The sequence below is a fragment of the Cyrtonyx montezumae genome, unplaced genomic scaffold (genome assembly GCF_038088225.1).
Source record: "Cyrtonyx montezumae isolate F1298 unplaced genomic scaffold, pur_monq_1.0 scaffold_17, whole genome shotgun sequence".
Taxonomy (NCBI): Eukaryota; Metazoa; Chordata; class Aves; order Galliformes; family Odontophoridae; genus Cyrtonyx; species Cyrtonyx montezumae.
This window is the reverse complement of record NW_027071903.1, coordinates 27065796-27080868: the sequence shown is the minus strand read 5'-3', so window position 1 is coordinate 27080868 and position 15073 is coordinate 27065796. Positions and strand designations below refer to the sequence as shown.

Sequence of the window (15073 nt, the reverse complement as noted above, 5' to 3'; positions counted from 1 at the left end):
GCTTATGGGCATAACGTTGTTCAAACAGTCTCTTGTGTCGCTGGGTGGTTGTGGAGCCAGCAGGCTGCCCTGTGGCCCAGCGTGCAGCCACCAGCCCTGCCTGCAGGAACATTGCAGCACACAACGTTTACAGCCTTGCCTACACGTTTTCATCCCTAGAGTAGTTGTTGCTGGTTCATTTTTTGTTATCATGTGTGGTTTTTTTTTTCTTTTTTCTTTTTCCCTTTTTCTTAAAAAAAAAAAAAAAAAAAAGAAAAGCATCAGATTTTGATCTGGGCAGCTAACCACTACCAAGTGATTAATAATTAATGAACTCCATCTCACTTATTCACTTAATGCAAACTGCCCGTGCCAGCTGCTGTCCATCAGTTTAGCTCAACGGACCTTAGCTCAGATCCTACAAACGGATGTGAAATGCCTTCCTGAGGCACCCAGCTCCTATTTATTTACACTGGACTGACAGACCTCACAGTGGAGCAGGCCAGAGCACGGGCACAGACAGAAGAGTTTCGCACTTATGCTAATGGAGCCAACAAACATGGAGCTGCAGGGCAACAGGCTGCACAGCAGGGAATACCAACAGCTCTTCCAAAGATCTGCCAGAGAAAAGCACTGTGAATAACAAATTAGGAAGCAGACATAACATCTCCACTGAGCTGCGTGAGGAATACAAATGAAGATAAAGCCAACATCACAAAATTCAGTGCTCTCGTGAATTAGGTATGCGTATCAATATTTTCCTGACAACCAGGATGAGGCAGAAGAAGTGCAATCGATCTCTAACCCAAGTAATAAAGACAAAATATGCACAAAGAGAGGAAGTTAGAAGGTACAGATTGGATACTCCTCACTTTGCAAGCGCGTGCTTTTCAAGATGGGTTTGGTTATTCAGTGATGCGCTCCTCACAGGCAACAGAGGGATTTTTCAACTTGTGAATGCCTACAGCCTGGGAAACTGTAGCAGGAAATGCAAGAGGAAAAAGGTCAGCAGAATTCTGAAAAAATAGAAGGTCCAAGCCAAGGTCCTGTTAAGTTCTCACAGGGACATTACTCAACGTATTTTAGAACAGCATATGGTCTTGCAGAGCCTGCTGGCAATCCAGCAGAGAAGTGCTGCTTCCCAAGGCATGCTGCCCGTCAGCCCATTGTTATGGCTGCATTACAGCCACACAGACACTGCCATCAGTCAGTTCTGCACCAGCCATCAAGATGGCTTCAAGAGCAGAGTAAGAACTATGCACAGTAAGAAGATAATGGTTTTACCCTTTACAGAGTACCCTAGGAATCAAAGCTGCAATTTAAGAGTTCATTCAGAAGGCCCTGGCATGCATCTATCCGCTGAAACCATTCATTCATGCATCACAAGGAATCATTCAGCCTGCCCTGTAAATCTGGTGCTTCACACACTAGACAGCTCCTCGTAGAGAACAGAGCAGAAATAAGCACAATGTGTCACAGAACCAATGGCACGGAGCTGCCTGGCCCAGCCCATCACAGCACAGCCTGCTGGCTGTCCCCAGCCCCAGCAAGGACAGTGAGAGAATCACACGTCTGGTCTGACACATCAATAGCTCTCATCTCACTTCAGGACGAGTGAAACTAAGGTGAAGAGCTTTGTGTCAAGGTGCAGAGCTCAAGGGAAGCAAGGAATGCCATCAGAAGTAGAATTATACATTTCACCCTAACGCATGTAATGTGAATCACAAATGACTGAAAAAGCTCAACTTGTTTTGTAACTCAAGTCTGGGCAGGCAGGCCTGGCCTCACAGTAACATCAGCTTCTTGCAGATGACAGGCAGCTGTAGTAATGTGAAATGAGAACACCCTCCTGACCCAGCGATCTCTGTGTGTCACACAGTTCACCATCTCTTAGGGCGATGCCTATCAGCTCTTGTTTGGAGATGTGGGACTCACTCCCAGCGTGAGGTCTGCTGGCACAAGAAGGGAAATGCTGCTATAGATCATCTTCCTTGGTTCCACTTAAAGCCTAGATGCCATTTTTCCACAGCTTAGCTTCTGTAACAATCACCAAATCTTACTTTCTGTTGTTTTTGTTAGAGTACCATGTTTATTCAAATGAGAAGAACTAAACCTTTTAAAAGGAGAGGATCACAGAACACAGCTGGCTTTTTTGGCATGCTGTAACCTACAGTAACCAATATTCAGTTTATCATAATGGGAAGCAGACTTTTAGATTAGGATGTAAAGTAGTTGCAAGCCTCAGAACAATAAACACAACAAACCAGAGTGATGAAAGTCAGGCACCTCTGACAGTGCTGTAACACCCTGACACAACTCATTTCAATCTAAAGCACCTTCAGAGGGATGGAGTATTTCAGAGGCTGCACCACACAAAGTCAACTTGCAGATACTTCCTGTAATAACCTCATTTGTAAATCATTTTTCTATGAACACATAAAAGTGGGGCTACAGAGACTGTGTACTATCAAATGTTGCAAAGGGAGTACAAAAAACATGCAAACAGGACATATCCACTTGAAACAGTTTAAGTTGTCCCAGACAGGCAGGTTTTAATGAGTAGTATTTCATTAGTCATCACGATTGGAAAGTCCTAGAGCCAGGAGTGAAATATGTTGCAAAGAAAGAGATGGATTAGGGTTAGATTTTTATCATTCATAGAGTGAAATATGTTTCCATTATTAAAGACATTTTTATCAGCACACTAAATTATTAAAACTTAGATTACTTCATATCTTGAGAACTGAAACTGATGCCGTGGTTTTGAAGCCTGACATGTGTAACGTATCTATGAATTATAAGTTCATAAATACTCCCTTCTAACATCAGTTTTGTATTACACACATTTACTGAAATAATTCTGGTCAGGCAACAGAGGTACAAAACACCACGATCCCTGGCTACAGTCTATTGCTTGGATCTCTTTGCAAATACTAACACACAGAAATGAGTAACATGTTCTTGTTGAAAGCACATGCAATCTGTATCCAGAGTGCAGGTTTGTTAAGGAATGCTTGTGTTAGCACCTTGATTTACACAGTATGACTCACTGCAACTCTGCATCAGTGCTTTTCCATCACTGCCCATTTGCACAGAGTGCCATGCTTCATTTTGCCATCTCCCTGCTCAGGGTCAGTAACGTGGTGCTTCTAGCAGGCAGCCTGCACGACCCCATGAGATACCCAGACTCAGGGTGGAATATAGGCCATGACATATCTACCAACACCTCAAGGACTTCAAGGATCATCAAGTTCCAACCTCCCCCCCCACCAAAGGTTGGTTTGCCAGCTGCTAGATCAAGTACTAGGTCTGTGCTCCATGCAACCTGGCCTTGAGCACCTCCAGGGATGGAGAACCCACAGCTCTGGGCAGCCCATGCCAGCCCCTCAGTGCCCTGTGAAAAAATTCCCCCTAACATCTAATCTAAACCTCCTCTCCTTTAGTTTAGAACCATTTCCCCTTGTTCTATCAAATAACTACAGCAAGTCAATAATTTTCATAAAACATGTAGCTCTTCCAAACAACTAAAATGGAAAAATCCTTTGCAAATGAGCATTTCTTACTTCCTTAATAAAGGTGCAAATGCTATATGGCTGTGAAGCTGCAAGTTATCATGTGCCATCCCTGGACAACAATAAGTTTCACAAACAGAAAATAAGAAGCAGTGCAGTGGCATTACTTACCTTTCCTATCTTTATGCAGGAATTAATAGTATCTAGGAAATCAGCTTTTTTTTCATTTATAGGCACTTCTGTTAGTTCTTTTCCTATTAATTCACCTATTTGATAGCCCATCACTGTTTCAAATGCAGGATTGACATACTGCAAAATAAAAACAAACAAACAAAAACATTAAACAGTATTGAGAGCACAACACAGCCCTTTTTATCCGTTTGCTGAATCTGGCAACCTGGAACATTTAAAATCGGTCTGCACTGCTCATGGATAGGAACAAGATATCTGAATGTATTTTTTCCCATAATAACAGGATGTGAATGCCTCACAGTTTGCAATGTTTCCATGTGACAGATATGGAAAAGGTGCCCTGGATGCTCCCTGCTCCTAACAGTGCTCCCCTGGCTTGTCACAGAAGAAAGCCCTGCCTGTTGGAGCTGCAGGACTCCTGCACACGTTGCTCCTCTTGTATTCTGGGTCTGCCCACAGCGCAACAAAATTCATCCTAAAAGAGCATTATTTCCAAACAGCACCAGGACGGGCTCTGTTCTTTTTGGAAAAGGGATGTAGAAAGCACATCCTTCAATGAAATTGCCATTGTCAAGATCTGGGTCAAGAGGATACAATTTATATGCACACTGTAACCCCCAGAGGCTTCTACTCAACCTCTTTACTGATAATAAAATCACTCCTCACAGCCTTCACAGTCATGAATGGAACTAACTCCCTTACAAAGATGCAGTTTTTCAGGAATGCAAACCTAAGCACAGTTTCTCTTCCACTTTTAAACACATTCTTAAGAGATGATTACATTCAAAAACAGTTCAGCCAAAAATCCTGATTCAACAAATAGCATCAGGTTTATTAAAACAAACAAACAAACAAAAACAGTGTTGTACTTTTATTTCAATAGAGCAGAATTAAACCAGAATAAGTTCTTATTTTTTTCACAGCATCCCTTGAGATGAACTTACATAAGATATTTTAAGTGGAGAAAATTCTACTCTACAGCTAAACTCAGTTCAACCTCGTCAGAACCATTAGTTAGTTTAGATTCTTGTACCACAAAAAAAAGTAAATGAAATCATGAATGAAATAAAATGCAGGTAGCAGAGCAATTTTCTGTACTTATAAAAATAACTGGAACAAACCTGTATTACATGGTCTTCACTTGTGATCTCAATGGCTTCTTGACTTTTCTCTAATGCTGTGAATAATGAATTACAAGCCCTGGAGATGAAAAATGACATCTGATTAGCTTTGATCCACATAATTTTTCCTGCATATGCTAATAAGATATTGTAATTCCATACTGAACAAAGTTGTACTTTAAAGATTAACATATTCTCTTTAGCTGACATTCTATAATTAACTGCAGATCAGGAAAATGGATACTCTTTAAAGGGTATAGCTGAAATGGCAAATTTTCACCATGTTTTTGCTAAAATTACCTTAGTTTGAATTGTGCCCGCACCTCTCCAAATTCCAGCTGAATTAACTCATTGTAACAGGCCATGATATTGGAATTTTCTATATATCTCTGCAAATAAAACATTAGAAATACTTAATCAGTACACATTTCTGTACTCAAGGGTATGAAGCTCAGCCTTCTTTTGCCCAACAAAAAAGGCTCAGATATGCATAAAATAAACATGCAGTAATGTAAGCAACTTGATAAGGTTATTTTTTGGAGCTAGAAACATTCTAGGCCCTGATAGCAATGACCTGAGTATCTTCTCTGATGTTTTCCTTCAAACTTCTAATTTTAACCAGGTATGTGCCTGAATGTTACATCTTTGCTCATGGTGAACTACCATAGATGTTGATAGTTTGAGGGCGGTGGGGATTATCAACAATAAGCCATCACATCAAGGCTGCTAAACGAAGCTTTCTATGCTTTGCCATTAGTGCAATCTCCAAGGCTCTGATCTATAAATAATTCAGAACATGTATCAGATTACTGATGCGCCCGCTGGAATGACTCTGTGCATACAAGCACAGTTATTTTCAGGCTTTACCATTTCCTGTATTAGGACCCTGCTACAAATAAGCAAATGGACTGTGAAAATCAGGTGAGCATGCAACCAATATACTCTAAATTACAGTGGTAAATCATGTGCATTTTTGTGCCATTGTCAGCTTAATGCAATAAGGAATCCACTCAACTGACTAATAAGCACCTTTCCTGCTTAATTGCAATAGTTGCCAAGGAACAGATTCAACGTAATACTTTTCAGGTCTTTCTAAACAACAGATAATAGCATCTGACAGTGTCTGAAACCCGTTTACAGATGTGAACTGGCATCTGATAGAAAAGATTTCCAACAGCATGCTCTGTTGTTCATTGAAGCTGCTCTTTGGCTCTACTACAGTAATTAGTCAATTTTGCCAAAGTCAACTTTTAAACCAGAGCATCATACACTTACTTTGGAAGAAACATATATTGAAGAAATGTCTCAGTACCACTTCTGGTGTTCCTGGGACTGCCCACCTACTTAGTCAGCACTGCTCTAGCTCTACCACTGCACTGTAGTTCAGAATGAGGAACTATGTAAGAATGAGCAGCACAAACAAGATTTACAGGTGAGATTACTGGCACAGTGACAGTTCTGGAATGTCAGAGCTAACTGGATTATAAAACAAACGTACCCTTGTGAAGCCAGCAGAGATCAGGGGCAATATCGATGACTCTTCACGATCAGCATGCCTTTAAAAGAAGGGTGACAAAGGCAGAAATCATTTTTGTAATCAACTGAAACACAACTTAACAAGCCATTGACATATCTTTACCTCTACCACAGATGTCACGTTACAGGATAATATGGATAGAACCTAACAGGATCCATGAATTAAACATTTTTTGTATATTACAGGCTTGTATCTTTGGAATACATAATAGATTAGCATCTTGCATCACAAAAAGAGGAATGATTCAAACCAATTAACTAGCTAGATCCTTTTTTCAAACCAGTTATTTGTTATTTATGTTGTCCTTAGTCAAAGATGCACCTGAAAGTCTGCATGAGCAAAGTTTTAATAAATGATTTGTTATCTGTATATACCAAACCTTAGTGGACAACTTAGGGTGGCTGAATGACGATGGACTTTCTAGTGTTGACTACCCAGTACCTACTAGCAGGTCACTTCAGAATGACAGACTCCTACAATGAGATACCTTAGTCATTCTGAAAATGTTGGCTGTACCAGCTGTTAAAAGACACTCCAACAAATGTGGATGTACGAACGGAATCTGGAAGAAAGGTCATTATGTTAGATTTCTGTAAATGAGCAGATGGAAGCTGGCTGTGTCTAGCAGATGGCACAATAGCTCTTCTTTACGTCTGGAATTTTGGATCTTATGGCATCTCTTGTTTTTGTTTTCTGTGCACTTGTTTCTTAAGCACAAAGAAAATGATGCCCATCAAGACTAAGCAGGGAGACAAGGGCAGAAAATATCTGCATTCCTGATGCCAGCTATCTGGTAATGCTGCCTCCCAAAAGTACAAAGAATGAGATTGGAAATACTGCAGGAAAAAAAAGACCTCAACACACTGAGCTGCGGGAAACTGAAGGATGGTAATCCTCAGAGAGAAGCCTTCCCATATGCTATTGGCTAAACGTCAGGCTCTTTCACAAATACACTTCTTGCAAGAAAGGAAATGTGTGAAAGTTCTCAGACTGTGAAACCCTGAATAGTGACTACAGAAGACATGTGTTAGCACACAGGAATTTGAAACAACTGTCTCAGTGCTAGTGAGAGGCAGACTTACTTCTGAAGTTTCCCTAGACAGAGACAGTAGACATCTGAAAAGTTTGAGAACTCAAGCTTGTCACTGCAGGGAGCTATTACCTTGTCCCAGCACACAATACGAACATTTTGAAAAGACAAAATCAATTGCAGGGAAGAAAAATCTTTTTGAGTAACTTCCTAATTGTGAGTCAGCAAGCCCAGCTTCCAATTGCTCCTAGCTTTTAAAAAGGACTTGCTGGCCCACAGAACCACAGGAGTACTTCTGTCTGATGTACATGAAGAAGCTCCTGAGTTAGTTTACCGTTTTCCTCCTGCTCCTTTTCTTCTCTTTTCTTTTGTATGACTTTGACAAGAGATGACTCTGATTGTAGAAGCAACAGTCATAAGACTTCCCAACATAAAAATAACAGACTATATTCACAATGGAATCCTCTGAAATGTTTAATGAGGATCTTTTGTTCGCCAGAGATGGTGGTGGGAAGCAGGACTGTTAATGGGAAATTTCAGCACCTCAGACTTGGTTTTCAGAATGAACGTTTTCTGAGAAATAGCCAGTCTCAACTTGTACTCAGAGAAAATTAGCTCACATCCATTTCCAGTTAAACATATTACATTTTTGTTACTCCTACATTACTTTATGATATATAAGTAGTGTGTTCAAGAGGGAGGAGGAAGAAAAAACGTGCACTGCTTTACTCAGATGTCTTAATAGTCCATGCTATTTTCAGAATTTCCATGCTCAGATGCTGTTTCTCACTGATCAAATTGTTCTACGCTTTTGTTGTAACTCAACAGATCTCGTTGTGCTGTGATTAATCAGATGGAAGGACAGATCAAGAGAAGATCAATGTGTTATATTTATTAATATCAAAATACAATCTATGAGGCAATTCCACAGTTCTGCACATGGGGTTGCAGAGGTTGACTCATGCTCCTAAAACCTCCAGTGATTGTGAAAGCAAGCAGCAAACCAAAGTGACACCTCTTCAGTAAGAAGTAGAAATCATAAAGCCTGTGGCCAACAATGGTGAAAACTCCACGTGATGTGATATCCACGTGATATCACATCATCATTAGCAAAGTAAGAACTTCTAATTCAAGGTTTTTTTCACTGTAGGATTTACATTTACGTTGTTAAGATTCACACGTTGTTGATGAAATTTGGAAGTAAAGATGTGAGTATTTACCTTCGTACTACACCAATAATGACTGTATTTTCTGAGGGTTTTGTTGTTCTGATAGACCTTTAAATAAAAAGAAAGAACATTTAATATTTTTTAAAGTTCACATTTCAGAAACTATGACCGTACAGAATCTCCATACATTATTTTTCTTAACATGCCTCTTTTGCCTGCTTTGCTTTAACAACAGCAAAAAAAATAGATCCAAAGCCTGCAGGATTACTGAGAAAAGAGAATAAATACAGCAGTGTCTGAGACTCCGTGTCAAAAAAGGGACATACAGAATATATGTTAACTGAAACCTCGAATACTCTCAAGGGGAACAGAAAAAGCCAACCCTCTGAAACAGCTTGAAGCTCACACTGAAAATGCATTAGTAGTAGAGGGGTTGCTCCAAAGATCTGACCTCACTAACTTAAGAAGCATTTTACTTTACAGTGGGACAGAATGGTGAAAATATAACAAAAAAAGCAGTGCTGCTTTCTAGCAAATGTGGAACCAGGTGCTGAAAACCAGGTCAAGCTTCGAATGTCCTAGCAAATAACCAAAAATGCCACAGCACTGAGATAACATAAATAGATGCTGAAAATGGACATTTGTCCAAAAAAAAAACCAGTGACATTCAATAGATTTTATAGAAGGGTCATGAAAAAGCAAGAAAACTTTCCTGATGAGTTATCTACATAGCTATTCATTAATTACCCTGAAAGGGCACTTACCTGCACAATGCTTCTGCATCAAAGTATCTGGAATGTCTGTGGTCAATGATGATAATTTCATGGTGTTTATCGAGAAAACATTCTAGCGCAGATTCAGGTGTCCTGGCAATATTACATCGAAACCCAGCTTTCTCACAGGCCCAGCAGAACCCATTACTCTGGTTATCTTCTTTGGCAAACACTAGAAGTACCTGGTTCAGATACAGTGAATCATTACAAACAACTCTTAACGTATATAGTAGAATCCATGACTTCTGCCCACTTTTAATAACATTAGTCAACATGAACTCACAGAAGATGGAAATATTTCCGTATATGAAGACCCCTGTGGATCCTGTGCAAAGCTAGCTGTGAGCTTTATATCACAGAAGGGAATTGCCAGGCTGAAAATCCAGAACTGGAAGTCAAGAGAGCTATGATCTGCTCTGTCATAACTTGCTGCACAATTGCCAGTAGCATTCCTCTCTCTGAGTCTTTTTAAAATCGATATAACACCCAAATGTTCAACGTTCCTAATTTCTAACGAAATGTGTTTTAAATTCTATGCCAGAATGCACTCTGAAAGATAAACATGAAGTCTGCTTAGGAAGACTCTCAACAATGTGACTGTGCTTTGCTTCAGGGTAATATTTTATAGAGAAAAATTTCTTTTGCAGAAAGAACACACAGACTGGCAGAATATACATCTATGTTAATGCTGCTTTTGTGGATGACTCAGTGGATGCAGCCTTTTGGGAAAGATGGATAAACCAGACCAACATTTTGGCCTATTGTCCTAGAACACCAATCTTTCAGTAATTTAATCAAACTACACTTAAATATATGGTTTGGTTAGACAACAATGTGGAGCATGTGTAACTCATACCGCATCCCACTGCCGTTTATCTTCTGGGTGACTTTAGGAATTCTGGTGCTGGTTACACTTTGGACCAGGTTGATGAAATGTCTACCAGTAAATCTTAACATTTCCCTGCAGTGCATTTTTTCGCAAGAATGAAGAACTTAGTACTCATTTAGTTCAGATTCCTTTTATAGTAACCTTTGCAGACCTGTTTGAAAAACATCTCATACTTTGAGCTATATTTAGGGAAGGTAATTTATAACACTCTTAGGAGTGGAATAGGTTTTCAGCATTAGCACAGAACAGTCAGCAGATCTTATTTGTATGATCAACTTCGGCAAAAATGTAATGTTGTCTGACCTCTCCTTCCCTCCCATTTGCCAACTGTATCACAAGGATTAGCTGGTAGAATGTTTGAGTGGCCTATGACTGGACAGAAGTCATACAACCATTAATAACCACAAAGGGGGCAAAAATATTCAAGGAATGGTTCTGATTTATACCTGGGGAAAAGCTGGATTAGGCTATCCTAATATCTGATGTTAGATGATAGCATTGTCTGTTCTGACAATAGCTCGGGAGGATTTTCAACTACAGTTCCTGAAGACAGACATTTTCAAATCAGCAGGTCCAGATAAATTTCACCAAAGAGTTTTGTAATTAATTACTGAGGAACATCTTGGATTATTAATGCTTCAGTATGCCACAAGACACAGGAGAATTTTCAAAAGGATGTTCAGGGGAGTCAGGTATCTGCAAACCTCCTACCATCCCAGCCAAAAGAAGGGGACAGCTGGCACATCACCTTTATTAGTAGAGAGATAAAGGAGGATGAAGTAATGCCAGGCAGCAAGAAATAATAGTAATAAAAACCCAAACACACGTGCTTTGTCAAGCTCACTTTCTATTTTCTGGGATTGTATAGAAAGTCTGGTTGATGCTAGTAGTAATGCTGGTGCAATAACCTCAACAGGACATCTGACTTAGTACTGTTCTGATGAGCTTTTGATTAAGTAAATGCAAAACATGGAACATACTATATTGACCATGAGCTATCTGACTGAGGAAAGGGCTATAGATGGTTCTGTTTCTGGGAGTTGAAAGATGTTTGGAGAAAAGAGTTTGCCAGGATTTTAAGAATATCACATTTAATGTGCTCACAACCTGTTAGGTGCACGTATATCACTTGACAAAAACACTGTGAAGATCTCCACACCCCAAAAACTCCAGGCATACATTGGAAGTTGACTTCTGTGATATCTTAGAAATTAAGACTTCAGTTGGAACTGTACTACCTACCTGAAGTTGATCTTGATGAAGTCTCATAGGGCCAAACTGCACATCTGTAACCAGTGTCTGGAAAATATAAAAGGGGATCTTATTAGCACATACACACCTAGGGAAGAAGCAAAAATAGCTCTGTTAGAGAAGACTCACTGACCACTGCTGCACAGATACATGACTGTCAGTATGATGGCCTTGTTCTGCTTTTGTAAGTGCATATGCTGAGCTGTGTTAACACCATTACAACCAAGTCAGTTTTTACAGTTACATTTTAAAAAGAATGGATTACTCATGAAAGTTTTGTACCAGTCTGTTGGTATTTATTTCTTTTTCGTAACCTCTGTGTGACACGAGCTGCTCTGCTAGCTGTGAAAGCATTTTAAAAATAGTTTAAAACAAAAACCAACAACCTCTAAAGAAAATTAAACTTGCAGAGAAAAGCAAAAAAATGTTACTCCAAGAACTTCCTACGTCATAGGTGCTGAAGAGTGATGCAAAGCCACACAAAAGTAGTAGCCTCAAGGATGCTGTATTCCCTCCTTCCCACCCAGCCCCGCCAGGACAGGCCTCAGAACTCCAATATCTGTGATGATGTTGCATGCACTCAGCACGCAGCTTGGCTTTGAGAACTCCTGTAAAAAACTGCTGTGGTATGGCACGCTTTGTGCACACTGCGATCCCTGCACTAGATTCTGTTCAATTAATGCAAGCCAGCAGCTTAGCTGCAGTGCAAGAACCGTGTTGGGATTCCTCCTTATGTGTCACTGGAAGCCATTGAGGCGAATGGCCCAGGTGCTGCTTCTGACAGCTGGCTCTGATGCAATTAATCACTGGGTACCACTGGCTGCAGTGCAGGCGTCAGCACAAACAACTCTTGAAGGCATCTGGGACAGACATTCTCAAGGAGATAAACATATAAATACAGAGGAGACTAATAGGATTGTGTAGGTTAGAGTCTCTGGGAATTCCCACTTGGCAAGTAACTGTGCTTTCATATGCTTAAGTAGTTCTCATCTCTTATCTCTGAAATGAAAACTAGAAATCAGAGTATCGATGCTCCTAATTCCAAAAGGGCAGCAGTGTCTGCCCAATGGTCCCTGGAGTTGCACAGACTCTTCAAAGATACCGGAGTGAAAAAGTAGGAGAAAATTGCTGTGGGCAATGCCGTAAATGGAAAACATCTCTGGATTCTCATGTACAAAGAAAAGATCCCTTGAGTGCAAAGGTGTCATTTTTACATTGTTGTTTTTCAAAGTAAAACCACAGTTGAAGATCAGATTTATTGCTTTGCACTCCAGAACGTTTCCAATAAGTAATTTTAGAGAAACCTCACCACATCCCACAGAAAAATCTTTTTGAATTACATGCTCTATTCTTTCTTTGACCTCATTGCTCCATTGCTCAGCCCTCAAAGTTTCTCATGTGTGATTTTATTTATTTATCGACTTGGAAATCATCAGGGTAACATTAAATGAGCAAGAAACACAAATCAAGGAAAAATGGCAATGAAGCGCTTGCAGAAAAGGAGCCAGGGTTTGCTGTGTTATTTCAGAGGGCCCCAAAGAGCCGACATGAAAATGATGTGGGTGGGCTTCAGGTTTACTCTCAGTCATCCTGAATTCGAGTGGCTTAGTTTAAATACTCTCTGGTCAATTTTTCTAATTTTAAGACCCCAAACATCTCCTCCATAGGAAGAAATCAAACTGCTTTCTCCTCCCTCGAGGCACATCATCCACTTTTCCCAAATCTGCACCAGAAAACAGCAAACAGTTCTGCTGACAGTGCATGGAGCAGAAGGGGATCCAGCCTCTTCTGCTGGGGCTTTGCTGGCCCTGGAGCACTGACAGCAGTGACTCTGTTCTCATTCAGCAGGGTCAGCAGGCGTGCCCAAAGGACACAGAGGAGGTATATCTATTGAATAAGAGATGCCTTTCTACAGTCATTTCTCTGGCCACGACCACACTTCAAATTAAATTTTGCATTATTTATTTTGCTCTCCGGCTGCCAGCATAAAGCAGCAAGTGTTACTGGTTCCAGTGGGAGCTGCAGGGCACAGAGTCAGAGCTGAGCTCTGCAATTTGGGGGTCTCTGAGCCCCATGTCTCAGGGCAGCACACCCTCACACCGAGTTCCAACACAGACCAAGCTCCATGAAGTTATGCTACAAGATTTATCCTGCAGGGAGTTCACGAAGCCTGGAAAATGCTTTTATGCCAGCAACCTGTGGCATTCTGACACTGAAAATACCCATGTATGCACCACTGAAGCTTAAGTTACAGGCACTGCCCAAATGAGAAGCTGTCATTACATGTTAACTGCCTGCCCTGAGCAGAAGAAAAACCCTGCTCTGTATCACTGCTACAAAACGTTGGTGAACCCCAGTTAATTCTTAATCCCATTGAAATCTGTTCAATCACTTGATTAATCATTTCAGCTCTTTGTCTGCTGCTGATGGCATTGAGAAGCAACGTGCTGAGCATTGAGAAGCAAAGTCCTGTGTCAGAAACCAAGGCTGCAGCAAGGGTGAGCTGAAACAATACAAGTGAACAAAATGAGCTTTACAAAGACAAGCACACAAGAAAACCAAGCCCAACCAAGGCTCACACATACTGTAACAGCATTAACACATCCTTATTTGCTCAAGTGCTTTTCTTTTCTAGTGGATAAAGAACCAACCTGAGCCTGCTCTAAGCCTCGCACACAGGAACGGTCTCTGACCCACTGCCTGGTGCAGCTGCTAAACTGAAAACACTGTGATTACTGATAGCAATACTTTGTGTTTCCCATGCCCAGGGACAAGTGAGTGTTTGGTAAATAAAAACAACTGAAATAAATACAGACCCAAACAACTGTGACCGATTAAAGTACAACAAACTCGGTGCTGACCTGATATAACCCGGTAAAGTACTTCTCACCATAAGTCATTCCTCACATTTTACCAGGACAAAATCAACAGGAATGATCCGTTCATGGTGGCTGCTGTTTTCGTGGGTTTTTTTCTTCCTACAGCTAGAAAAACCTTGTAGAGTTTGCCCAGTGAATAAATATAGTAAGGACTGAGGGGTGGACATAAAGCCAGCTTGATCCACACACTCCCTGTGCCGATAAACTGCGTGGTTGGAGCGCAGGACACATCAAAGCAGCCCGCATTCCTCAGGTCTCTGTTTGCTAGAGGTCTCACATCTTGGCTCCCTCCAGCGTGCCTCTCCTACCATCACCAATTGGAGAGGAGAGCAAACTAAAAGGCAGCGTCAGCCCCCCACACCCTCCGGCCATTAACTCCCATGCAGTGCTTGGTGCAGCAAACACATTTCTTTTTCAGAGCTACGTTCTTAGGTCACTTCTTTCATGAAGTTTTTTGTGGGATGTTTTAAAGCAGAGCCTTGGGCTGCCTGAGGCAACCAGCTGACATCCAGGTTTAGAAAGCAGGCAATGAGAAATGGTTAGCAGTTCGATACCAGATTACCACCCATTCAAATAAAGACTTCAGCCCTGAGGCTCTGATTCATTATTTTACAACATGGATAACTCCAGTGACATAAGACCTCAAGTTACCTGCCTTTGCTTGACAGGTTCAAGGACAGAGGCAAGCCAGGCTCTTAAAGACCTAAAGCTGTACTCAGAACAACAGAGTTGTGGAAGGCA

The 15073-nt window shown here is 40.9% G+C and overlaps 1 protein-coding gene across 4 annotated transcripts in view; it reads right to left on the bottom strand.

The window, feature by feature from the left end:
• The window catches only part of PDE8A (phosphodiesterase 8A), a 133886-nt gene that overhangs the window by 22761 nt on the left and 96052 nt on the right, over positions 1 to 15073 (bottom strand). For 3 of the 4 annotated variants that reach the window (XM_065733943.1, XM_065733939.1, XM_065733940.1), the window contains exons 2-8: positions 11445 to 11501; positions 9305 to 9495; positions 8592 to 8648; positions 6303 to 6360; positions 5105 to 5193; positions 4805 to 4883; positions 3663 to 3800 (exon numbers count right to left, since the gene is read on the bottom strand). In XM_065733943.1, coding sequence (XP_065590015.1) covers positions 3663 to 3800; positions 4805 to 4883; positions 5105 to 5193; positions 6303 to 6360; positions 8592 to 8648; positions 9305 to 9495; positions 11445 to 11501 — 669 coding nt within the window. The remainder of the gene's footprint in view (positions 1 to 3662; positions 3801 to 4804; positions 4884 to 5104; positions 5194 to 6302; positions 6361 to 8591; positions 8649 to 9304; positions 9496 to 11444; positions 11502 to 15073) is intronic. The other variant, XM_065733942.1, reaches the window with a different exon arrangement.